The sequence below is a fragment of the Leuresthes tenuis genome, unplaced genomic scaffold (genome assembly GCF_036924035.1).
Source record: "Leuresthes tenuis unplaced genomic scaffold, fLeuTen1.0.hap1 SCAF_16, whole genome shotgun sequence".
Taxonomy (NCBI): Eukaryota; Metazoa; Chordata; class Actinopteri; order Atheriniformes; family Atherinopsidae; genus Leuresthes; species Leuresthes tenuis.
Genome location: NW_027325370.1, coordinates 11,795,068 through 11,820,042, shown reverse-complemented (window position 1 = coordinate 11,820,042; position 24,975 = coordinate 11,795,068). Strand labels below are relative to the sequence as shown.

General features: G+C 38.7%; 1 protein-coding gene across 1 annotated transcript; it reads left to right on the top strand.

Moving 5' to 3' along the window:
* The first annotated feature begins 345 nt into the window (after positions 1–345).
* Positions 346–20,889, top strand: kif5aa (kinesin family member 5A, a). Its single transcript, XM_072367494.1, has 29 exons — positions 346–953; positions 5,278–5,365; positions 5,456–5,529; positions 5,863–5,967; positions 6,243–6,291; positions 6,466–6,521; positions 6,648–6,735; positions 9,977–10,101; positions 10,297–10,401; positions 10,995–11,143; positions 11,642–11,790; positions 11,933–12,111; positions 12,263–12,331; positions 12,504–12,710; positions 13,393–13,539; positions 13,681–13,869; positions 14,113–14,230; positions 14,361–14,422; positions 14,726–14,835; positions 15,003–15,104; positions 15,377–15,437; positions 15,530–15,601; positions 15,778–15,882; positions 16,213–16,429; positions 16,613–16,787; positions 17,113–17,192; positions 17,309–17,348; positions 17,591–17,676; positions 18,100–20,889. Exons 1-28 carry the CDS (start codon positions 825–827, stop codon positions 17,667–17,669), a joined length of 3,129 nt encoding a protein of 1,042 aa, XP_072223595.1. The 5' UTR covers positions 346–824; the 3' UTR covers positions 17,670–17,676; positions 18,100–20,889.
* The last annotated feature ends 4,086 nt before the right edge of the window (positions 20,890–24,975 follow it).

The following is a 24,975-nucleotide window of genomic DNA, read 5'->3' as shown; positions in this document are numbered from 1 at the left end:
GTGTGTTATTAGTCTTGACACTGCAGCATCATCCTGTCTCCTCAAACAGTTTAATGCACTTTCAAGGTAAGGCTGACACTATTCTAATCAATAACCTCCATTTCCTTCCATTATGCGCTCACATGTCCTCCAAGAAATTCAACCAGGCTTCAGAAAAGGGTCTGATTGTGGCTGTAGTGTGGTGATCCCTAGGAAACGCGAATATTTCATTAATTCAGTTCTATTGTGACGTGACACTTTTGGCCTGATGATGATGATGCTGAGGCTGTGGGTACCACTTTAAAGAAATGGATGCAGACCACGCCCTTCCGTAAATAGCCAATAGAGGGCGCTGTTGCGAGCAAAGCAGGCCTATAAGCAGCAGCTTTACCTCACTGCCCTTCCAGCAGCATCTCACCTTCAACCGGCCACACGCACATCCGCCGACGCCCCTGACAGAGAAAAACGAACACAGGAGAGACAAACAGCGACTAGAAAAAGACCAACAGACGAAAGCGTCAACATCAGAGCCGAAATCGTTAATTATGTAGGAGTTTGTTTTGCGAATTGACATCTAATTTACCCTATCCGCCTCACTGCGACACAGAAACATCGTCCAGCTGCGCACAAATTAATTGCACCTAGTTTCGGCCTGTCAGGATAAAACCGTCCAATCTCTCCACTGTCCTCAGAGTCCTCCCGACGAAAAGGACGAAGTCTCCGCGCATCTCTCGTCGCTTACTTTGACAGTCAGATCAGGGCCCGGCCAGCGTTTAGTCGTCTCCAGCCTCAGCAGCATCTTTCCTCTCAACAGAAAGCAGCATCATCCTCCCTCAATCTGCGCAATGGCCGATATCCCAGCGGAGTGCAACATAAAAGTGCTATGTCGCTTTCGACCTCTGAACCAGTCGGAGATTGTACGAGGGGACCAGTTTCTCCCCAAATTCCAAGGAGACGACACTGTCATCGTCGGGGTAAGTGAAGGGAGCCCCTTTGTTTTGCCACGCAGGCCCTTCATCAATAAATCATCAGCGCAGCCCATCTGACTGGGTTGTATATTGGCAGGACAACATGATGCAAATGTAAAAGATTTCGTCTTTGTCCTGTCCTATTCATGGACATGACAAATCACAAATAAACTGTACATGGTTGGTGTTGTGTAAATGCGCACAGTGGCCTCCTGCATCAGCTGACTGAGATCTGCACTGGGTATCTTATGTATGAGGATTAGACAGCCGAATATTTAGGAGAAAAAAATTTAATTTTTAGAAACTTTCTCTAAAGAAACAAAGATGTCTGGATAATACATTCCAATTGCATGTTGATAGCTTTATCTTTAACATAAATATGCCTTTAGAATGGCCCGACATAAGCAATGATTCATGGCACACAAACATCTGAAAGAACTTGTAACTGTGCGTTTATGCATTAATGTAAATTCAAGTATAAAGTCTTATTCATTCTGGTTGTTGTCACTAATTAGCCTTGCTCAGATTAACATTCAGGTTGCAACAAAGAAATTCCTGGGTTCATTACTCAGCAGACACACATACTGGTGCTGCAGAGGTAAAGTCTAGTGCAGATGTTGAGGTTTGGAGACAGATGGAGGCTGGGAAACAGGGTGGAACCCCACCTGATTTTGGAGGGATGGAGTCTTGTTTACTTTAAAATTTAAGTACATGCTTTTTTTATAGGATTGATTTAATCATAGACACAGATATCCCAATTCAGTGTCTAATTCAGTGAGTTTGTTATGTTAACAACTGTGGCATGTTTTCAGTTCATTTTCTATTGAATCAAACAGAAAAACAGGGATTTTTACATCCAACATTGGAAAACACAACAGTGCTAGTGTCATAAAATCACTTCAGTGGGAATTTTGTAACACAAATCAAACTGTTCAGTGTGTGTGTTCTGGAAAGGTAAGCAAAAAAAATAATTGGTTTTAAGGCTGTGAAATTATATTTAGAGACACAAACTATAGAAAAGTCTTGAAAGAAATCTTGAAAACAGTCAATAAAACTTTATGTAAGAAAAAAAAATATTGAAGAAATTTTAGAGAAAAGCAGACTTGGCTATTTCCTTTTGGAATGAATCCTATCACTTTAACCACTTCCTGTCAGCGCAAATGAGGTCAAATGAAATTCCATAGGCCAATAGATCAGTTTCATTTGCCTGGTATCTCAAGATTGAACATGATTTAAAGAAACAAGAAAACAAAGTGCTATTAAATACAATATGCAGAAGTAGGAATCATGCTGAAATGATCTCCAGCATTAATGCAAATATCTCCTCCTGACCTTCTTTTCCCCTCCCAGTGTGGTGCTGGACAGTACACTCAGAAACCGATCCTCTAATTGCCTAAAGAGACGATCAATATTCATTCTGTGAGCTCCATGTTGTTGCCTGACCCGCTTTCTCTTAGCTCTGGCTCCACCAGTCTTCTATCTGTGTTTAGATTTGACACAATTTCTTGTCTTGTCATGATGCTTCTCTCTGTCTTTTGTTCCTGCTTTCTTTGCTGCCATCCTAATCTCTTTTGTCCTCATTCATCACCTTTTTGTGTGTCTTTTAGCTCCTTTTATGTCCCGCCCTCCTTCCTCCCTCATTCTGGGACTGAATGTCTCTCTTCGGTAAATCACTCTGACATAGGGGCGGTCTGTAGATGAGTCAATTTGCTAATGACATTTAATACTGCTTGTGTTCTGGCAGCTAAAATTACATTTGTTGCATTGTGTCCTCTGTATCAGATGGGACTGTGACATTCAGGGGTTAGTTTGGTGATTCTTACAGTATGTGGGCTGAGTCACTCATCAGTGTACCATATAGTGACTGTTTCTTTTTTTTTTTTAGGAGAAATTGAAATAATTATAATTATCTGCTCCTCCATAGTGCCTCAGTTTATCTTTCTAAACATTTAACAAAGATCCTCTTGAGCTTTAGAAGTCATTGTGTCTGTTCAAGAAATAGTCTAATACATAACACATTTAAGACCACTTTTTTTTCCCTCTTTTTTTGGTTTGTTTGTGTTTTTGTCTTCAGGATTAAAACACTGTTTCTTGCAAGTTTTAGAGGTACTGCTTGGCGACATTTTAGCTTTATTCTTTTTGGAGGTCAACTTTCAGCAAGTCTTAACAAGAAAGCGTACAGTCTCAGAATATGTACAGAAGTTTCTGGAAATGTTTTTCCATTTTTCAGATAAGGTGATGAAAGAACAGCATCTGCAACCCACTGAGTTACAGATGCTATAATAATAGAAACTCGTTAGGGGTGACAAGCTACACCTGGAGACATGACATACAAGTCGTTTTATTGCACCTTGCAGGATAGATAACCATTAATGAAAGGCCAAAGTTTCATACGACTGTTCCCATGTTAGATATAAAGCTTGTAATGGAAAAGGAGCACTTTAATAACCTTTGCCAGCTATCTAAAGTTTCCAGGTCCTGAATGAGATATGGCTCTGATTGGCTGTGGGTAGGAAACACAGCAGAACTGCCTGTCTCACTCTCTGCTGATATAATCTTTTTTGTTGCTGTGTACTTACTCTCATGAAGATAAAAGCCTGTTCTGCAGGAACAAAAACCTGCAGAAAAAATGCTAACACTGCTGAATTTCCTGCCCCCCAGCACCAGGAATAATTAAGGTACCGCTGAAATTAAATTAAGTTTAGCTATTTATTAATTAATTTGAGCCATAAGCTTTCATTGTACAATGCAACTTGACTTTTTCCTTTGATCCTTGTTGACATTTTACCTCTGATGACAGAGACCTTTTCACTTCAAAACAACTGGTGCACAGTTTCAGGCATTTAAATTCTTGCATGGTCATTGGCACTCTGATAGTTGTTCACGTCACATGTGTCAATAACACAATCAGCTATTATGAGAGCTATTAGGGCTCGTTATGACCCTTAAACTAGGAGTCTAGGGGAGCATGAGGTGTAACATCAAAGATACTAGTAAATCACAAACCCCAACTGAAACCAGTGAACAATCCAGGGTTCAGTGTAATTCCTTTACAAATTACCAGTAAAAAGAAATGATATAACTAAGGACCAGGAGCAATCAAATGAGTGTCATGGTCTCCAAGGCCCAAACAACAAGCAAATCCCCCCTTCTCTCTGGAAATAAAAGAAGTTTGAACCACATGTAAAATAGATCTACAATTGCCCACACAGTTTGTCAGACAGACTGTGAATAAACAGGCCTTTTACACTAAGGAGACAAAACAATCCCTCTACAAGCACATGGCTCAAGACTGGAGAGTCAGATAATTAAGTTATCTGAGCCAATAATGTTGATGGTAACTGTGCGATACCGTACACCATGAAGTTGTAATATTTTCTGAGACAGTTACTACGTAGTGAGTGTCACAGACAGTTGTTTATCAGATATCACAAATTTGTGTCTTAGCCTTTTTCAGTCTGCATAACTTACATCTTCTGAGCGTGAACCCTGGACTCAACAGCATCAGTAGGTTCTGTTAGACACCGTATTACACATCTATACCAAAGGCAGCTAACGTGGAAAGCTTAAAGATGACTCATTTCTAATTAGTATACATCTTGTTTAGGAGGTGGGGATGAGTCAGTCATTTTCAAGCATCAGAGATTTCAGTAAGTCACTGACCACATCACAGATCTAACGTCATTTCCCAAAGTGTACACAAATGACCTGACCATTTTTTTTCCTTCATATATTCCCCAAGGGGCTGTCTTATATTTATTACTGTCATGTATTATTTGGCAGATTGTTATAGCTATACCCCTAATTTCCTTTATGTCAAGAATTAAATCCAGTATTTCAGATCTGCCATAACATTAAAACTACTGACTGGTAAAGTAACGCTGCTCATCTTGTTAGAGTGCAGTGTTCCACAGGGAACACATCTTCTTATCTAAATTGACACTTTACACCAACATAAAGATTTTTGCAGACCAGTCCCATCTGCTCCCATAATGGCAAAAGCACTCCCCTACAGTAGCAGTGGTGAACCTCACAAAAGCTGCTCAAGAGCTGTTAAAAAAACACAGCAAATTGCCTGAAGTGTTCACCTGGCCTTTAAATTCACGAAATAATGTCCTGGTATCGGACATTTTAAGACACCCGCAGATGTTCTTTGTCCACGTCCTGATTGGTCAGAGCCCTCTTGGCAGCATAAGGAGAACTGAATCAATATTGGCTGCATGGTCATTATGTTATGGTTGTTCAGTGTTTTGAATTATCATAAGAAAAAACTGTTTCATAATTTGCGAAAATGTAACCGTTAACAGATTGTTGTTCATGATCTTCACAGGGGAAGTCCTACATGTTTGATCGTGTGTTTCCAACCAACACCACCCAGGAGCAAGTTTACAACACCTGTGCCAAGCAAATTGTCAAGGGTACGTTCAAACAGATGAATACATAAAATGACTTATTGGAACGTATGTGTAGTTTTGCTAAAATGATTTGTTGTTCTTATTTACCGACAGATGTGCTGTATGGGTACAATGGCACTATCTTCGCATATGGACAAACCTCCTCCGGGAAGACTCACACCATGGAGGTACAGTCTTCACAACAATTGAACTTTATTTCACACAAAACAAATTTTATTGTCTCTCAAACTGTTGAAAGCTAGTTCTAATCAAATTAACAAAGTCCCCTTTCACACCAGCTTTTTGTTTTTAATTGTTTTTTAATAAGAATTTGCCCTATATCAGTGGTGCCCTACAAGGATAACATTGCTTCTTTTTTTTTCTTCATCCTTTTAAATCAGTGGACATTTCATCTGATTTTAAATGCATTATTGCATTAAGGATTACATTATCCCTCAACTCTGGCTAGCTACTGCCATCTCAACTAGAATATGATTTATATCTGTAAAATCCTGTTTCAGGGTAAGCTGCACGACCCTCATCAGATGGGTATCATTCCTCGCATCGCTGAGGATATCTTCAATCACATCTTTGCCATGGATGAAAACCTTGAATTCCACATCAAGGTATGATATGTGAGGAGTTACATGGGTGGATGTATTGTTTTGTATCATGTTTCAAAAGTCACACTGTGTTAGGCATTGTGGGGATGAAGCTGTTTTCATTTGATTAATCTATCTTCACACTGATGACCCAGTTTCAGAGCAGAAACATGATGCTACTTTGAATAAAATTATATATTCAACTATAATATATTCTTCCTTGCTTTTTAATATTTTTTTATTTATTTTTTTCATTTATTCTATGTTTCATTCGTTCATTAATTGCTCTCCTCCAACAGGTTTCTTACTTTGAAATCTACATGGACAAAATCCGTGATCTCCTGGATGGTTAGTCCCAAACCAACAGACATTTATCAGAAGTGCTATTTCATTTGCTACTATATTATATAAACTACTACAGCACCGGTGTAGATACTATGCTTTTCAGATTTTGTTCTTTTAGTCATATTTTAACATTAACAAATAATTAACAGTATTTTAATGTTTCTCTTTTTTTCTTAGTGACAAAAACCAACTTGTCTGTTCACGAGGATAAGAACAGGGTGCCATATGTCAAGGTTTGTGAAAGAAATGCTTTAAACTGTATTTTCTCTTGTTTGACACAAATCTAACCATAATTTGCTTTATGCCAGTGATATCATATCTCTTTTATATTTTTGTTTTGTCTCCTCTTATCTCCTAAGGGATGCACTGAGCGCTTTGTCTCCAGCCCCGATGAAGTCATGGATGTGATCGATGAGGGCAAAAATAACCGCCATGTTGCTGTGACCAGTGAGTTTTTATTTTTGAGTGTAGATTTAGTATCACAGGACATGCATACACACAGAATACATGAATATTTAAATTAATGAAATCAGTGTCTATATTTATTAGATATTTCTAAAAAAAAAAAATTTAAAAATGAGGACTCTGGCGGCTCCTCTTTCACATCAGAGCAGAAAGCTACAGTTTCTCATGCCTGCCAACATTAGCACCTGCAACTTGTTACTGATGCATGAAATGACAACAGTGCTCATGTAGCTTATTATTGTGTTTTGTTATGTAATCAGCACTCTACCATAATTTTAACGCTCCATTCAGTCTCAAAAAGGAGGAAGGATTTCAGTTAATGACATTCTTTGTAATGAAATTGACCAAGATAAGATGGAATGGGAGGAAATAGTGAGGCAGAACAAATTTTTTTTAGCTAAATCTAGAATTTCATTGGAATCATTCCTTTTAAAAGACATAAACGATATCTTGCTTGATGCTCATTTATTAAGTCCATGTGGCACAGTGCAGTAAACATTTGTATTAGAACATTTGTGCCAGCCCAACTTTGGTTTCATTGAGGAGAGAGATTGAGAGATTTTTTTTAGATATCCCATTAACAATCAATACAGTACATTTATAAATGTGTCTGTGTGTGTGTGTGCTTCTCTGAGCCTTGTGCTGACTCACTGTGTTTAAATCAAAAGAAGACTGATATAAAAGGAGCAAGATCAGATGAGCTTTGGGACTTTGTGTCGCTGTTGTAAATCTAAACTTGCACAGACCTTCTTTCTTCAGCATTGGTGTCTTCTATTTGATCGCATTTGGTGCATTTGCTTGTCTTCACATCAGAACTTTCTGTGACATTTTCAAGAAATTTTATTCCTGATTTTGAATTTTTTCTGTAAAGTGACTGATTTTAGGGGACTGACTCTGTTATGGTTTTGTCTAAACTGAATGATCCACAATATGTTTGTTGGAAACAATTATGAAGTAGGGCTCAAAGAAGTCTTCTAAGTCAACTCAACAAACAGACCAAGACAGACAGAAACCAATACAGACTCTTATTCTGTAGCCTGTTTATTTTATTTAACATATCATGTCAGGGTGAAATGTAAATTTCAAGATGCATGTTTGTATTTAATTGCTATTACATCAACTTAGTGAGAGTTCCTGATGCATGTGTGAAAATGATTGGAAATAAGACCATCTTCTTGTTTTATTCAGCTCTTTAGAAGCATATCATCTTGTGATGAGATGCTAAACACAAACATGTAAAATCTTCAAGGAATCTATTTCCATCCCTAAAATGTTATCAGAGGCAATAATGTAATGTCGACAGTATGTGTTTTGTCCATAGAAAAGTCTTCCAAACAGCATACGCAAGGTAAATGAAAATGGACAGAATTCTTACTGATAATGAAATGAATAAAGAAATATAGTAGATGTATCAGTAGATGTAATTCTAAACTATACCTCCTAGAGAAATACATTTTATGCAGACATCAACACTAACTCTGAGCTACAAAGCTTTATTGGCTATGGGACGTGTTGTAAAAATGAGATCTCAGACTGTCTGATGCAGTGATGAGTAGACTCATACCAGACAGGCCAATAAAATGCTGTCTGACCCAGCTTGTGCTCTGAATGAACATGCATAGTCCCTCTGTGCATGCAAAATCACCATAAAAAGTGATTTTACCCTTTGGAAGCCAAGGCAAATTTCTCTACAGGAGAAATTAGATAGATTGTATCTCATTAACAGAGAGGGTTCAGAAATTATGGAGGCTGGCCTGCTCAGTAATCCATAAATAAAGTATACTCTATATGTAAGAGCTTGATAACAACTAAAATTTATAATGATTCATCCAAGAAAACCGAGGGTATATAAACAGCAGTGAAACAGATTTGCTGAAAGCTGCGTTCCTGAGCAGCACAGCATTGTCTGTTTTCAGTCAATGCCTGCTGACTCACTGTGCTGCAGCGCTGTGCTGATAGCAGTCTAATGGAGCGCCACTCTGCAGACACTGAGCTGATGCCCTCAGATGTCATCTGCAGAGAAACCTGAACTTTCTGTCTGAGAGGAGGACCCATTAGGAGAGTGATTTAGTGGACTGCTGCCCATTACCTGCATGCTGTGAAAAGGTTACATCATCCTTATGCAGCATCAGCTTGGTTGGACGACAAAAAATTTTAAACATTTCACTGCGTAAGTCTCCAGCCCTCTAGGCCAGACTTTCTTGTAATCTTCTGAAGTGTTGTCAGGAAATAGCTCAGCAGGCTTTCTGAAGGTCTTTTAAAGTCTTTCTTTGGACATTGGCTGCTTTGTTACTCATTTTCAGTACAGTGCTTGTAACTGCCTATTTTCAGAGGAATGTTTTTTTTGTTTGTTTTAATTACTCAAGAATACAAAAGTCTCCTAAATCAAGGGATGAACCAGTGTTGTATTTACAGATAACAGACAACTTCCCAGAGAACCCTATATTCCTGACAATATGAAGAACTAAGAAGTGCACAAAGACTTTGGCAAATTACTGCATATTGGCTGCTGTTAGCACAAGCCTGACATTTATCCAAATCTCAAAGAATCATAGACTGTCTGAAAAGAATGTTTTTTTTAGAGAGACAATGTTTAACACTTGGTTTTAAGTTGTTCATTGCATTATAAATCCGGTGGAGTCCTCTTAGAATTATATAGATCTTTGAAGTGGTGGTACTTTCTTGTGCAAAAAATTGACGACAGCAGTCATGTTTAAATGCGAGGCTGCCAAGCGTAACTTAAATGGATGCAGACCTTTGTAGTGCTTTATTTTTAAATTAGAAGATGAAAATTCCTTCACTGTCATCACACAAGAATAAACAACAAAATTCCTTATATTTTTTGCCAAAGGCCTGGCAGACATGCAACAAACTTTTCAAACAGTCTCTGTGACATCACAACACTGTCTAATTGTTATGATGCTGCTATTTACTGTTAGATTTTGTTTGAAAAATGTTTAAAAAAATTGAACTGAACTTTTTAGTACATTTTAAGATTAATGAGATAAGATTATTTCAGAATTCTCTCAAGTGCCTATTATCGTATGCGTCCATTGTTGTTCAGTTTGGCCTTGCAGTTGTGGAGATGATACTGACTCAATATAAGGGTATTTGAAGTGTTAAACATATTCTTAGTTTAAAGATTAAGAAATGACCATTTATTCATTCTTATGATTTATATCATTATTACTTCTCTGAGTGTTCGTTGCCCCTGTCTCTGCAGACATGAATGAGCACAGCTCTCGCAGCCACAGCATTTTCCTGATCAACATCAAACAAGAACATGTGGAGACAGAGCAGAAGCTGTGTGGAAAACTCTACCTGGTGGATCTGGCTGGTAGTGAGAAGGTAGGAGACTGTTTATATACCAACAACAGCTCAGTTGCTTAATGCAATCACTCGTGAATAATTTGTGATTTTTCTTTTTACATTATATTTGGTATAATCACATAGTTTATACATATGCTTTAGCATTTTAGTCAGTGTTTATACATTTTTCAAACGTGCACATTATCTGACATGTTTGTTCCTTCTTGACTCCAGGTCAGTAAGACCGGAGCTGCAGGTTCTGTCCTGGACGAGGCTAAAAACATCAACAAGTCTCTTTCTGCTCTTGGAAATGTCATCTCTGCCTTGGCTGAAGGAACGGTAAGTGGCAAAAAAACCCATTTAATTTAATTATTCTGAAGCTTATTTTTATTGTAGAAATTTGTAGAAATCCTTACATGAATTAGAATTTAAAAAAGAGAACATTTTTTATATCTGTGTCTCCAGACAGAGTTGTCCCCCACTGTGTTCATACAGCACATAACCTTCCCCTCCAATTTCCAGCATTTTCTCACATGAGTTCTCTGTCTGTTGACTTGAGCAGAACCTACATCCTTCATTCATTTCAGCCAGCTCAACAGATTAGACATGGCATGCCAGAACAATCAACCAATTGTCAGATTATCTGGCTGCAGTATAATCAATCTGCCACGTTCGACTACAGTTCAAGGCTTTGTTAGGAGTCCAAACGGCAATCATTTTGGAAAACAGAAAATTATGCTGGTTATAATCTATTGATAAATCTAAAGAATTTCAAAAGTCCAGCCCTTCTTTTAGTTTTGTTTGCTTAAATTGTCTGATCTTTCTTTTTCTTTAATCACCTTATTTTCTTGCCTTGTGTCATCCTCTTTCCATCTTTTTTCCAATAATGTCTTTATTATCATTATCATCAACCTACCTTCTGTCTCCTGCAGAAATCTCACGTTCCATACCGTGACAGCAAAATGACCCGCATCCTGCAGGACTCCCTTGGTGGGAACTGTCGCACCACCATGTTCATCTGCTGCTCTCCCTCCATCTACAATGAGGCCGAGACCAAATCAACTCTGATGTTTGGACAACGGTAGATATTTCTGTGAAACTACGCGTTGAGATATTTACTTCAAGAATAAGTTTATATTAGCTGATTATTACAAACTGACAACAATTCAGTTGTTTGATTATAATTTAAGCTATTAACCTCATGGAAACAGGTCATATTTATGGCCTGCATTTTAAAAATGTCACAGGAATATACTACATTATTCTATCCACATGATAAAGCCAGGCTCATGTTTGATAGCAAAAGAACATTCACACATTTGTAATGAACTTGAAAAGGGCTCTGAAAGGCTTTGAGAGGTCAGAAGACCAAAATATTTCTGGTATATGAAGTAATCAGGCGTTAACTTTCTTTAAATTTTTTTTATCAAAATCCTCTTTTTGGTTGTAATTTCTGATACTTTAATGTCATTCAGGACAACTGTGAATCAAACATCCTCAAAACATTATCAGCCCTCATCATAATAACTTAAAATGTACTCACATTTTCCCCAGTAACTATCTGTTTTTGCTGTAACAGTGCCAAGACCATCAGAAACACTGCCTCCATCAACCTGGAGCTGACGGCAGAGCAGTGGAAGAGGAAGTACGAGAAGGAGAAGGAGAAGAACAAGACCATGAAGGACACCATTCAAAGGCTGGAGACAGAGCTCAACCGCTGGAGAAATGGTGACATTTAACATTTTTCTGATTTCAATTAGAATCCTTGTTTTTGACTGCAACTCTTCTGTTCAAACCTTGGAAGTAAAACTGCAATATTCTCATCCATTTGTTCCTCTGCCCTTTTTTTCTGCTCATTCATCACTCTTAGGAGAGAAAGTGCCTGAGACAGAGCGGACCACGTCTGACGTGGTGACCCGTATCGAGTCTGTGGAGGAGCGCCCCATTTTGGACAATGACACCTCATCCATTGTGGTCCGCATATCCGAGGAGGAGCGGCAGAAGTACGAGGAGGAGATCCGCAAGCTGTACAAGCAGCTGGATGACAAGGTTGAAACACACAAGCCAAACTTCTCGTTTTCAATACTTCATTCTCCAGTTTTCTTTTCTTTTGCTTGAAATAGTTTAAGACATTTTGGTAACCCAAAGGTAATTCTCTATAATAAGGTTTGAAATTTATGATACCATCTTGTTTATGCAGGATGATGAGATCAATCTGCAGTGCCAGCTAGTGGAGAAACTGAAGCAGCAGATGCTGGATCAGGACGAGGTGAGAAAACACAAACTCATTCACAGATACACACTGCATGCACACACGTTGTGTCTAAGACAATGCTAATTCTGAATTTTAGCTTGTAAAAAGCTTGTCATTTTAAAGAAATGTTATTGTACACAACTGTTTTCATTTCTCTGCCGGTTTCCCTCTCTTTTCTTCCCTTCAGCTCCTGGCCTCCTCCAGGGGTGATGGGGACAAGGTCCAGGCTGAGCTCGGCAGACTGCAGGTGGAGAGCGACTGTGCCAAGGCTGAAGTGAAGGAGGTCCTTCAGGCTCTGGAGGAACTGGCCATCAACTATGACCAGAAGAGCCAGGAGGTGGAAGAGAAGGGTGTGCAGAACCAGCTGCTGGCTGACCAACTGGCCCAGAAAATGGTACATTTTCAGAGTAGTGTGATCCGTAGTCTGAGACAACAAAATGGGAACTGAAATCAGAGACAGGAGGTGGAACAGAAGGATGCTTTTGCCTGTTTGTGGCACCACACAGACAAGCACCTGCACATTTTCCATTAAAGAAAAATGCTGCAAGAATGCTATGAAAAGTAGATACAAGACCACAAAAGAAAGAAACAAAAAATGATCATTTTACAAGTATCTTAAAGTATCCCATTTAATATGGAGAAAATGTTTGTAGTCATATTTGTTTAATTGTCTGTCAGGTTAAAATTTTGTCTATGAAGTATGAAACTTCTGTTCGTTATAGTATAGCATATCTTTCTTCAGTATTTGCAAATATTTTTGAATATTCCTGAATAATTCTGCAGAATTTGATGCCGCAAACTGATGGCACTACAGCAAAATTATTTTTAAAAACTCAGTCTGACTCACGTGATAATTTCCGTATATTTAACCCTGATCCAAAACTTTAATCTCGACATCCTTCAATATCATGCTCACTTTCAGCAACATTGTAGTGCCAAACTTCAATTTTATGTTTTCTAATGCAGATCTAGAGATGAATAAAAAAACTGTCTGGCTGAGAAAATCTGTATAAGTGCTCGGAAAAAGCTTGTCTTCAGCTCAACTGCTTTCTTTGTCCTTTCTCTCTGTTTTACAGGCGAGTCTGATGGAGCTGGAGGCAGAGCTTTCTCGTATGCAGGAGGTGAGCGGTCAGCAGAGGAAGCGCATCGCTGATGTCCTCAATGGGCTCATGAGGGACCTCAGCGAGTTCAGCACCATCGTGGGCAATGGGGAGATAAAGCTGGTGAGCAGGATCACAGGACTGAAAGACAATTCATTTAGAGGGCATACGGGAAGATTAAACATGACAGACTGTGTGTGTTCTGATTGGTTCTCCTGTGTTGTGTTGGGTTGAAAATGTGCTTTACTTTCCTTCAAACTGCAGCCGGTGGAGATTAGCGGTGCCATTGAGGAGGAGTTCACTGTGGCTCGCCTCTACATCAGCAAGATCAAATCGGAGGTGAAGAGCATGGTGAAGCGTTGTCGCCAGCTGGAGAACATGCAGCTGGAGTGCCACCGCAAGATGGAGGAGACCGGGAGGGAGCTCTCCTCCTGCCAGCTCCTCATTTCTCAGGTAGGAGATGTGGGGAGAGAGAGAAGAATTACACACAGTAAAATGAAACAGGGGTGTAGTTATTGGTTGATACATAAACTAAAAGGAATTAAAGAAGAAACAAACAAGATAAAGGAATAGATTGGAAAAATTAAAAGAGCTGAGCAAATATGAACAGATGGAATAAAGAAATCTTTCCATTTTGAGTTGTCATGGTTAGATTTTCAGTTTTCTGATGTTATGTGGGTGTTTGTGTTTGTACAGCACGAGGCTAAGATCCGCTCTCTGACAGAGTACATGCAGAGTGTGGAGCAGAAGAAGAGGCAGCTGGAGGAGAGTCATGACTCCCTGAGCGAAGAGCTGGCTAAGCTTCAAGACCAGGGTAACACACGCACCACACATATACACACAAAAAATACAGTCTGCAATATAATGATCTGTGAGAAAAGCATTTCTTTAAGCTGCTGTGCAGGTCGTTACTCTAAATACTGTCTTTCTGTCACTTCAACCAGATAATTCTCTGCTTGAAGAGAAGGATGGAGAGAAGGGGGAGACTGAGGATGGAAATGTGAAGGTAAGAGGATTTTTTATGTGGTACACTGGGGAAATATCTGGCTTTTGCATCCTTTCACATTGGGGCACATGCAAAGTGCTTGTTATTCAGATCTAACTCATTTCTGTTGTTTCATGCCATATGCTTTTGTATTTGCCGTGTGGATTTTCCATACTGTTTCAGCTCCAAAGAGGACTCCTTAGTCTCTGTTGTTACATCAGGATGTTCTCAAATTGTGTGGTTTTGTACTTTTTTTATTACTTAATTTCTTAGAGCATATAAAGGAGATTTTTCTAAACATTTGTATCTTTTTTAAACTCTCAGAAAGCTATTCGTCAGCAGGGGGAGTCTCACCGTGGCCTCCATCACAAGCAGCTGGCCCGCCTGCGGGATGAGATCAATGAGAAGCAGAGGATCATCGATGAACTCACTGAGTCCGTGATCACCCTAATTTTTCTTTCATGTTATCATTTCTAAATGTTGATAAGCTATCACTTTTATTGTAGACAATAAGTATACACCAAAAGTTTGTTCTGTAGCAGTTTTTTCCTAATTTCTTCCTTTTCCCCGGAAAATGTGTATTGATGCTTCTCCCCTTCAGTCGTAACTCCAAACTTGAGCTGGAGCTGGCTCAGGTGCGTGCTGACTTTGAGCTCCTGAAGAGTCAGGACAGCACCAAGAGTGAGCGCCTGGAGGAGCTCTCGTAAGTGTTGAGGACTATTTTACTTAAACTAGACCACGAGACAGAGTGACTCACACAATGTTTTTAATATGGAGTGCAAATAAGTGTAAGATGGAAATTTTGTTAATCACAAAATGATTGCTTTGGTGTTCATTTCATGATCATTTTAATAGAGCATATAAAATATTTGAGGATAGTTGACAGACTTTATTCTGCTTTCTCCAGCAGAGGGCACTAAAAACCACATATAGTGCTCTGAATAGTGCTTTCTTGTTTATACTTGTTTCTATTAGATTCCTGCATGAGCGTCATGAGCAGACCAAACAGGACTTGAAGGGTCTGGAGGAGACTGTCGTGAGTAGAACAGACACCATGGCCTTCCTCCACATGCTTCACATAATCAAAAGTTGTCTCCATAACCTCCAGTCGAAATGTCTGTCTTTCAGGCCCGCGAACTCCAGACCCTCCACAACCTGCGCAAGCTGTTCGTTCAAGACCTCACGTCGCGGGTTAAAAAAGTAAGGCGTCATCATTCATTAGGAATATGTGACTTGAATATGCCATAAGCAACATTAGTCTCAGGCTCCTTAATCCTCTTGTCTTTTAGTTACGTATGAAAAAAGTAATTTTTAGTAAACTAGACACAATGATTTAACCTAGAGGTAACACCACCATTCAAAATACTTCTCTGCAGAGTTCCGAAATGGAACCTGATGATAGCGGGGGGTCTTGCACCCAGAAGCAGAAGATTTCCTTTCTTGAGAATAACTTGGACCAACTTACAAAGGTTCACAAACAGGTGAGTAACTCACAGAAGTGTGACCAACAATAATTACTGGAGATGTGCAAATGGTTTGCTGAATATCTAAAAACTAAAATCTGCTAATGTTTATCTAATGATGTTTTCAGCTCAAGAGATACAACAGTCTTTTTTTTTTTTTAGAAAAAACACAATTTAATACAAAAATAAGTTGTAAACTTCTGGGTAATATATTGAATATCTTTTCTCTGTGGCTGGTAATGAGGAGCACAATGATAGAAGTCATGAATTTATTTTGGTTTTTGTTTATTTTCAAATGTGGCTACATATTTTTCTTCTCGTCTCTTTCTTTTTCTGTCTTCCTTCCAGCTGGTTCGTGACAATGCAGATCTGCGTTGTGAGCTTCCAAAGCTGGAGAAACGTCTTCGGTCTACTGCTGAGAGAGTTAAGGCCCTGGAGACTGCACTGAGGGATGCCAAAGAAGGTGCCATGATAGACCGCCGCCGCTACCAGCAGGAGGTTGACCGCATCAAAGATGCCATGAGGGCTAAGAATGCTTTACGGCGCCCCCATGCAGCACAAATCGGTACATACTGAATCCATTCTCTGATACTTTACGTTGTTGTTTTTGGAGAACAGGAATTCTTGTAGATGAGTGTCTGAAATGGACCCTTTTTCTTTTTTTTCCCAACTCTTTGCTCTGCAAGAACAATAAACCAGTTTTATGTAAGATGTACCCTAACCTTCCATCACTTTGTCTTCCTAACAGCAAAACCAGTGAGACCAAAGCAGCTGCCTGTCTGCTCACCTACAAGCCCATTCTACACTTATATCCGTGCAACTGAACAAGGCAACACCTACAGCAACGCCCTCTTTCAGAGTAATGTGACACAACAGAGTAGCTCCACCGTCAACTGCAACCCCAATTCTGTTCAGAGTAACTCGTGAGTTTATATCTAGTCTTTTGATTTTTCCCCCATCAAATCATGAAAGCCTTCTTGAATAGAAAATCTTGCTGTATTTAGGGATTATAATTCAACATTTAACAGTAACATTGGAAATATCAACTGTATGTAATATTTATTCCAAGACAGTTCAGTCTATGTGAATATAATGTACAGTATGTATGTGTAAATGAGAAGAACTGGGTGAACCTGCGTGAATTTGATTAGTGCCTAAAACTAAACCTGATGATGAGTCATCTTTACTTGTAATGTCACATGTTACTCTGTGTCTAACTGTGTGTTTTACCTCTGTGGTGTTTTACAGAGTTTCCACAGCACTGGGCTACAGAGCAGGAAGATATAATGGAGACACACTGGAGTCCTTCCCACTCAACATCGACAACGGTAAGTAAAAGAGCACAAACATCTAAATGTGTCTGCATAGTATCTGTTAGAATAATCTCGAATAATTTTGTTTTAATATATGAGAGCTCATTAAACTGCTGTTTTATCTCAAACAGGCAACAACATGAGCGAAACCAGAGACATAAACGATAACAGGTGAGGATGTCAGGTACAGTTAATTTAAAATAGCAAACAGAAACATTCTCAGTCATTTTAGCGAGTGAGTTTGTATTGGAACCTTTAATTTGAGATTAAATAGAAGAAAAAAAACATTCTGGTCGTGATATTATCAGACTTGTAGCTACACCTCCTGAAACCATTATTTCATTAAATATCCAGCAGAATAGAGAAAATATAAGAAATATTATCTAGTTGATTGCGTATGTCTGTGTTAACAGGAGTGATGTTCACTGTGGCAGTGAGGTGGATGATTCAAACAGGCACTACATCGTTCAGCAGGAAACTGCTGCAAGTTAATGTGATGGTAATGAGCAAACTACACTGAATCATGCACACACACATATGCGTTTTTCTCATTCTTCTCATTCATTGAGTGTATTGCTTGCACCTAAACCAATCTGAAATGTAAATGAATCAGGTTCATTGACAGCGGTTCTCATGTCAAGCAAAAGAAGGAACTCAGAGAGCTTACTAAACTCTTAACACCAGAAGAGGAAACCAGTGTCTCCCTTAAAGCTTGAAAATTAGTCCATAAACTTATGATATTATTTGTAAAATGGGTGGCAATGAACGCAAATCACGTCATATTTACATAATGTGACAAAAAGAAACAACAGTAACAATGGGGCCCTGTATCACCAAGACATTAGAAATATTAGTCATAACGATTAAATCAAATTATTAACAGATTTTGTCAGTGACTACTTCCTCTATTGTTTCTTTGCAGAAGACGACCAAATACTGTACCCTTCCAAGGACCCTCCCCTTCTATTTGCATGCAGCCTTCCTCCCTGTCCTTCCACTGCATCACCAGTGAAGATGACGATGAAGATTTGTCTTCAGTCTTCTAGTTAGATCCTGCTCCTATGGTGACCAGTCTTGTGCTCAGATTTGGGTGTCAGTCCTTTCCAGTTCAGTCAGTACGAAAAGTGAGTTAAATTTTAGTTCATTTAAATAACTCAACCCAAACTAAATTTCATTATTGATCCCTCAGCAGATCAGCAGGTCAGCAGATACCACTGATTACATCCCGAGGTGGTTGAACTGAAACGGAGCTGACCCCGTTCCTGATTGCCTGGTACACATATGTTGTAAATAATAGTGCTGTATACTCCAGTAGAGGTTTTTGACCAGCAACTGTTTGTGTGAATGCACAGCTTCCTCCGTCCCCTACACATATTTTTTTAAGGGCATCATGTGGGTGGCATACTGTAAGCAGTTATGACCTTTATCTCTGTCGTAAATAAGAGTGTATAGTGTGTAACACCAGCTTGTAAGAGAAGCCCCACACTCTTCATGCATGTCGCTTAGCGGGTAGGCTTTCAAACCTTTGCATGTGTCATGATTCCGGTCTGGAGCTGGTATGCTGTGAGTGAAGTCTGATTGACTTCAACAGATGCCAGAATCAAAGAGAGCTGGTTTCCCTTTATCATGATACTGGTCCCAGTGCTGTACATTTTTCTATTTAAAGTAATTTTGAATGCATATCTTAGTTGTTGACTTTCATGCATAAAAAAAAAACAAAGCAACATCTGGATCTCCTTTTGAAATGAGGAGTTGTAACAGAAGTGAGGAAAACCCAGCTCAGGCTTGCAGTTGTGTTGATGAAACCTTTTGTAGTTGCTTTGACGATGTGATGTTGCAGCTGTTATGTTGCCACTGTACATTCCCTGCATTGCGCACACTTCCTTTTGAGTCTTCTTACCAAGCCTTAACGTGAATTGATATCTCACAATCAAATTAACATGCTGTCCTTTGCATACATTTGTAATTACTACCTCTAGAGCAGCTTATTGTATACGCTTCTTACAGTATACACAAATATCATCCTGTCAAGTAAGAGCTGATCTGAGAGTTTCTACAGTTGCAACTTTACAATACGAGGACATGTTTGTAGATTTAAATGCTCTAATCAGAGCTGTAGTTATCTTCTCCTGCAGTTTCATTCATACATATTCATGTTCTCCATGGTATTACGGGATCAGAGCTTGGCAAGAAAGGGGGCTTGCAAAAATGTCACCATGAACCAGATTAACAGAAGTCCTTACACTTTAATCCTTTGTCACCAAATCTAAAGTTGCATATTTGCATGCTTGCTCTATAAATCTGGATTTTTATACAGAAGCAAAGTATCTTTTTAAGGCTGCATGGATGCCATTTAGTGGCTCGGTGCTTTTGTTCAGATCCATCCTAAGTCCAGTGATTCAGGTGTGTCCCCAGCTCTGCAGCCACCAGTCTGGGACCTTTGACAGAAGCTTGTAACTGGTTGTCAAGTCGTGCCGCTATTCTTCTGTGAAAAATCCTGACCTGCCAATCAGGATAGAAGAAAGCTGCATGTCAGAGGAGGGCAGTGTATAAGTATGATATGTTTGCACTGAATCACTGAATCTTAGAACAAACTACACCAAAAGCACGTACCAAGATAACCAGTTTTCAATTCAATTAAATTAAATTTTATTTATATAGTGCCACATTACAACAATTGTCATCTCAAGGCACTTAAATTATATAGTCCAATTCAAGCCAGTTGGAATTCAAGTTTCAAATTCGAGTTTTGCCTGCACACTTAAGTGTGAGAAAGAGTTGATTCTGTGTTTGATTTGTATATTTTGTTTACCGTTAATCATAACTGAAGTGGATCTGATCTAGCTCCTCAAAGTTTGATTCAACATCTGTTAGAGTTTACACTATTAAATCTTGAATTTCAGATTTGGAAGTAGTTAATAGTATTAATAGTAATACAGTTTATGAAGTTTGAATTGTTAAATTCATTAACTGGACTTGTTCTCTGTGTAAATTAGCCCAACAGGATCCCAGTTTGTAAAGTGTGAGACCCTCTCCATTCATGTGACCCCTGTCATCCTCATTTATTACAGCGCCACTGGGCCTGATGCTTTACTGGCATTAACAACATCTCAGGGCTTGACATTCACAGTCATTGCAACCATGTGTCACCACCATTGTCTTCCTCCTAAACCATGTGATTGCTAATGAACAATCAGGTCAATGTGTCCTTTTTAAGGCTAAGCAAAGGAATGGGGTGACTAATGTGATATTACAGAAAAAAATGTACATATATATACTATAACACCTTCATTCTAACATGTAATTTCTAAGCTGAAGTAATCTCTCAGCAGCACCTGGTCAGACCCTACTGTACAGGTTCAAACAAACCCTCTATTTGACATCATATTTTATTTTTAAGAAATCTGCATTAGGGGGGAGTATGCACTATGTTTTCACCTGCTGTTTCACTGTCTGATTTCAACATATCTGAAATACATGTGCTATATATTGTTAATCTTGTAAGTAAAAGGGCGTGTTATGACACCATAAGATGCACGCTAACCTTGTTCAGAGCTTCTTTTATTTATCTCTCTATGCTTACACTGTAGCGTCAACATGATTATGTGAAGAATCACCTGCAGAATATCTGTATATATAGACTCATCATTATGCTGTACTGTATGTAAACCTCTGTGTTGTAGTAAAAACTTAAATAAACCTGTAAAAAGTAGTTTGCTGCGTTGAATCATTTGGAATCAGAAAATAGTTTGAATATAGCAGAGAAGAAAGTAATATATAAAAAAAGGACTGTGGTGTTTAACAACGATGCCCTCACTATCAGATGAAAATGGTTTCATCTAGTGGATGGAGTGTAACCCATCTTTCAGCACATCTTCTTTAAGAAAAATCAACTGCCATCAACTGTATAAAAAGATTAAATGCATGCACATGTCCCAACTATCAAGAGAAAGAACTGTGATTGAATTTCTATCAGTGACTGCTGGTGAGTAGATTACATCCTGTCTGCTGCTATTACAACCCCTGACCTGAACTTGATATTCAAATGTGATATAAAAGAGACTCCTGTGAAAAAGGATTATACGAAAATGTTGTTAGCAGTAGAGAAGCAGCAGAGAACAGAAAGATTTAAATAGTAAATAGATGTGTGAGATTTTACATCTGAATCAGCACATTTATCAAAGATGAATACATGTTGTTTGAATGTTAAAGGGGAAGTCATGTTAATCTGTATGAATCTTTAACTCTTACTCTACACATATCAGACTCAAACATTAACTCCTTTTATCCCTGTGTTGTTGTTTAGAACTGCATTATTTGGCTCTTGTACTCTACATGACCGTGGCTATCACCAACATTCCTGAAATTCTGCTGAAGTGATGGAAGCCCACTCTGCAAAGGGACTTCCTTTTCGTCCTCTTATAATAAGCTGCTCTTCATCTTTCCCACGAGAAAGGAAGCAGTGATGTAAACAGCAGTGGCGTGTGAAGCATCTTCAGACCACTGTGTGTCTGTGTGTGTGTGTGTGTGTGTGTGTGTATACCCATATCCATGATGTACTAACTGTACAGCAAACCTTCAATTTTATATGAGATGATCAGGCTGTGAGTTTTGAATATATCAAAGACTGTAGTTTTTTTCATACTTGTTGGGAGGTATAGAGTTTGTTGAATAAGAACAATATAAATGTTTTGGAGAGGCTCAGTTCAGAGTTTAGACCTCAATCCATACAAAGGCTTTGGCAGGGAGGCCAAATATATAGACATGTAGAAGAAGACTGATCCAAACGCCTACTAAAAGCAAATTATAAGAAAGAAAGGTGTTTTTCACATAAATTAATCTAAAGACAGAAAACTAAGAAAAGTTACAATTTCTCATGAAGATATTTAATTCAACTTAATACTTTATCATTTGTTAATGTAATTTCAAGCCAGATGTAACTTTAAGATCAGAAAGAATTAACAATACCACATTTTATCATGAATGAGTTTTAGCTCCATTGTACACTGGAAAGCCCTAAAGTGCTTTATTTTACCAGATTAAAGTTATCAAATCCTTTCTAGATAGACTTTTCACAGATTTTTAATAAACATCGTTAACTACCTTTGTACTTGCACTTGTTTGTGGTGGTCTATCAGTATAATAGCTGCCTTTACAGTAACAACATCACACAACAACCAAAGGACAAGAATTCGGCCAGTAGTACGCAATCAATAAGCAGTGATCAATATTTTATTATCACGAGTTATAACAATTTCATGTGAGGATCAAAAGAGAAATGCGAATTGGGCATTTGACCTATTTATATCCCCTACAAGGTTTAAAGTGGTTACAAACTGGCGTGATCAAACACGGTATCCCAGAAAAAATGTTCTTCCGGAGTTTGCTTTCACCCACTCCTCAAAAAGTCATTGATTTGTACTCATTGCGCATCTCCGCTGCGCGCCCCCGACACTCTGTTGGGCCGATCAGACACCAGTTGTAGCAGCAGTACGCTGCTGAGCTGACCTGAACAGCCGTAGTCGACGGGACACCCTCCACTCCTCCAGGTGGACACACAGACTCAGGCAGACGTTTTATGGCCCCTGATATCTGACGGTGCTGCGGCGGCGCGTCGCTGCTGTACTCCAAGACGCGCGCTCTGAACCAGACGAGGAAACCGCAAGGTAGAGAGCAACATTAGATTTTGACTACTTTCCCTATGAAATGGCATATTTTTTATGCTTTACTCCATCTTAGAATGTCCAGTAACGTAGAGTAGATCAAACTGAAGCGGCAGTGAAATGTAAATTGGCACTAAATAGATGTTCTTGATGTTCTCTGAACGATGGTCTCAAGCTGAGCAAACACTATTTGCTAAACATTGATAGATTAGTTTATTAGTTAGACTAAACATGCATGTCACAGGTTGGTTAGTTTCATGGCTGTAATGTCCGCAGCCTTCATGCTCTTGTAGAGGCCCGTCGCTGTGCATTAAAGTGCGCATAACAGATAAAATGTAGAAATGAATGGTGCTTAAAAGTACACATTTAATAATGACGAGTTTAGCTGTCTGCACGTATGCACGTGTTGCAGAATGCTGATGCTGATGATTCCCATCTGATTCTAAATAAATGTTGTTCTTTTTTGTCAAGCGTAAGGTTCATTATATAGAGCAGTTGGACTTTGGTATAATTCATATTTGATGATAATTGTGATTTATAGATCCAATTATATCACAAAATACATGATCAGGTGTTATCATGGTATGTAACACACAGCACTACCAGTGTACCAGTGCACCTTTCACTGTCAGTGTGCATAAGCATATCTTGTTAATAGTAATTGGTTAATGTTTGGGATTTGTTTATCCTCTATAAGATCATTATGATTGCTTGAAGAATATGTCTTCTTTTTTTGTAATCGGAAGCCAGGGAGGAAGCCATAATCTCCCCACCTATTTGCCCTGGTCAGTCAGATTAGTTACATAAATTTAAGATTAATGATGTGAAGACATGCAGACACTCACACATGCAGCTTAGTGTGGTTAAGTGTCAGTTGTGGATCAAAATTAGCCTGATTGAAGATTTGATACTCACTGTTCAACACTGCCTCTCCTTGCAGAGATTTGTTAAAAGAGAATTTTGTAGAAAAGACACTGACCTTGTAGCCAAACCTTTACACACATTTCTATATTGTAACTTATATTGTAAAATTCACCATATTATTATGTTATTTGTTTGTTTTGTGTTCTGGGGGGGTTTCATGACAGGATGACTACTTGCCACATCTATGTGACGTTAAGCCAACACAACGGTAGCTATAAAGTTAATAATCCTAATATACAGTAGTAGCAGTATTTATAATTTGAGATTAAAAGAGTTTCCTTTTAAAGAGAATATCTTAAAATTGTAAATCCTGTACTTTTAGTTTTTTTGAGTGTTAGTTTTAAGAACTTTTGTAAGCAGCTCTTTCAGTGTAATTCCAAGCTGGACTTTTAACTTTCCTCCTATGTGACCTGAACGCTGCGGCTTCACTCCTGTAACCAGCTGTTACTGTCTGTCTGTGTGGCTGCTTCTTCTCTGCTCCGGGTCTTCTTCTTTGCTGTGTGGGCGAGGATATAAATAAGAGGCTGGAGGCTTTTTGCGTGTGTATGTGTTGTTTAACCAGCTGCCAGAGAGGCTTGTTTGTCTCCTCTGAGTACAGGTGTACTCCGTGGTCTGTAGATGTAGTTCTTGGGCTTGTTCTCCCTCAGCTGGCACTTAACCACCTAGCTTCTGCCTCAAGTGTGTCAGTCTGTTTGTGTTGGGTCAGCGTCACCTGTCTCCTGTTTCTCCATTTCAGTATTTATTTTTCAAAATACTTTCAAGTAGAGCACAAAAGCTTTAGGTACAGAAGATGCAGGAAAAAATATGTGCTTCAGTTTGTGATATAGATGACATAATAAGGTTGTAATTTGTTTCTGAGATGTAGATAATTAAAAAAGTAACAATCAAAACGGCCAGAAAATTGGGTTTGAAAACAGTTCCTCTTGAGTGTGAGCTGGAGACTATGAGAAAATGTACTGAAAAAACTCATTGTAGAGAAAAGTTTAGAGATTCCAAGAGTAGCTAACTGCTTTGTTTGGTTAATTAATACGTTTTTATTAGCTTTGAATAAACCGTTTATATCTATTTGTGTAGTAGACTCTTCAATACACGAGAACAACCACAACTGTGCCGCCATCTTGCACAGTTTATCATAACTATTGCCAGAAAACAGGGTGACGAAGAAGATTGTTGGAAAACCAATGGAAAAAAAGTAGGAGAGTACTCACATT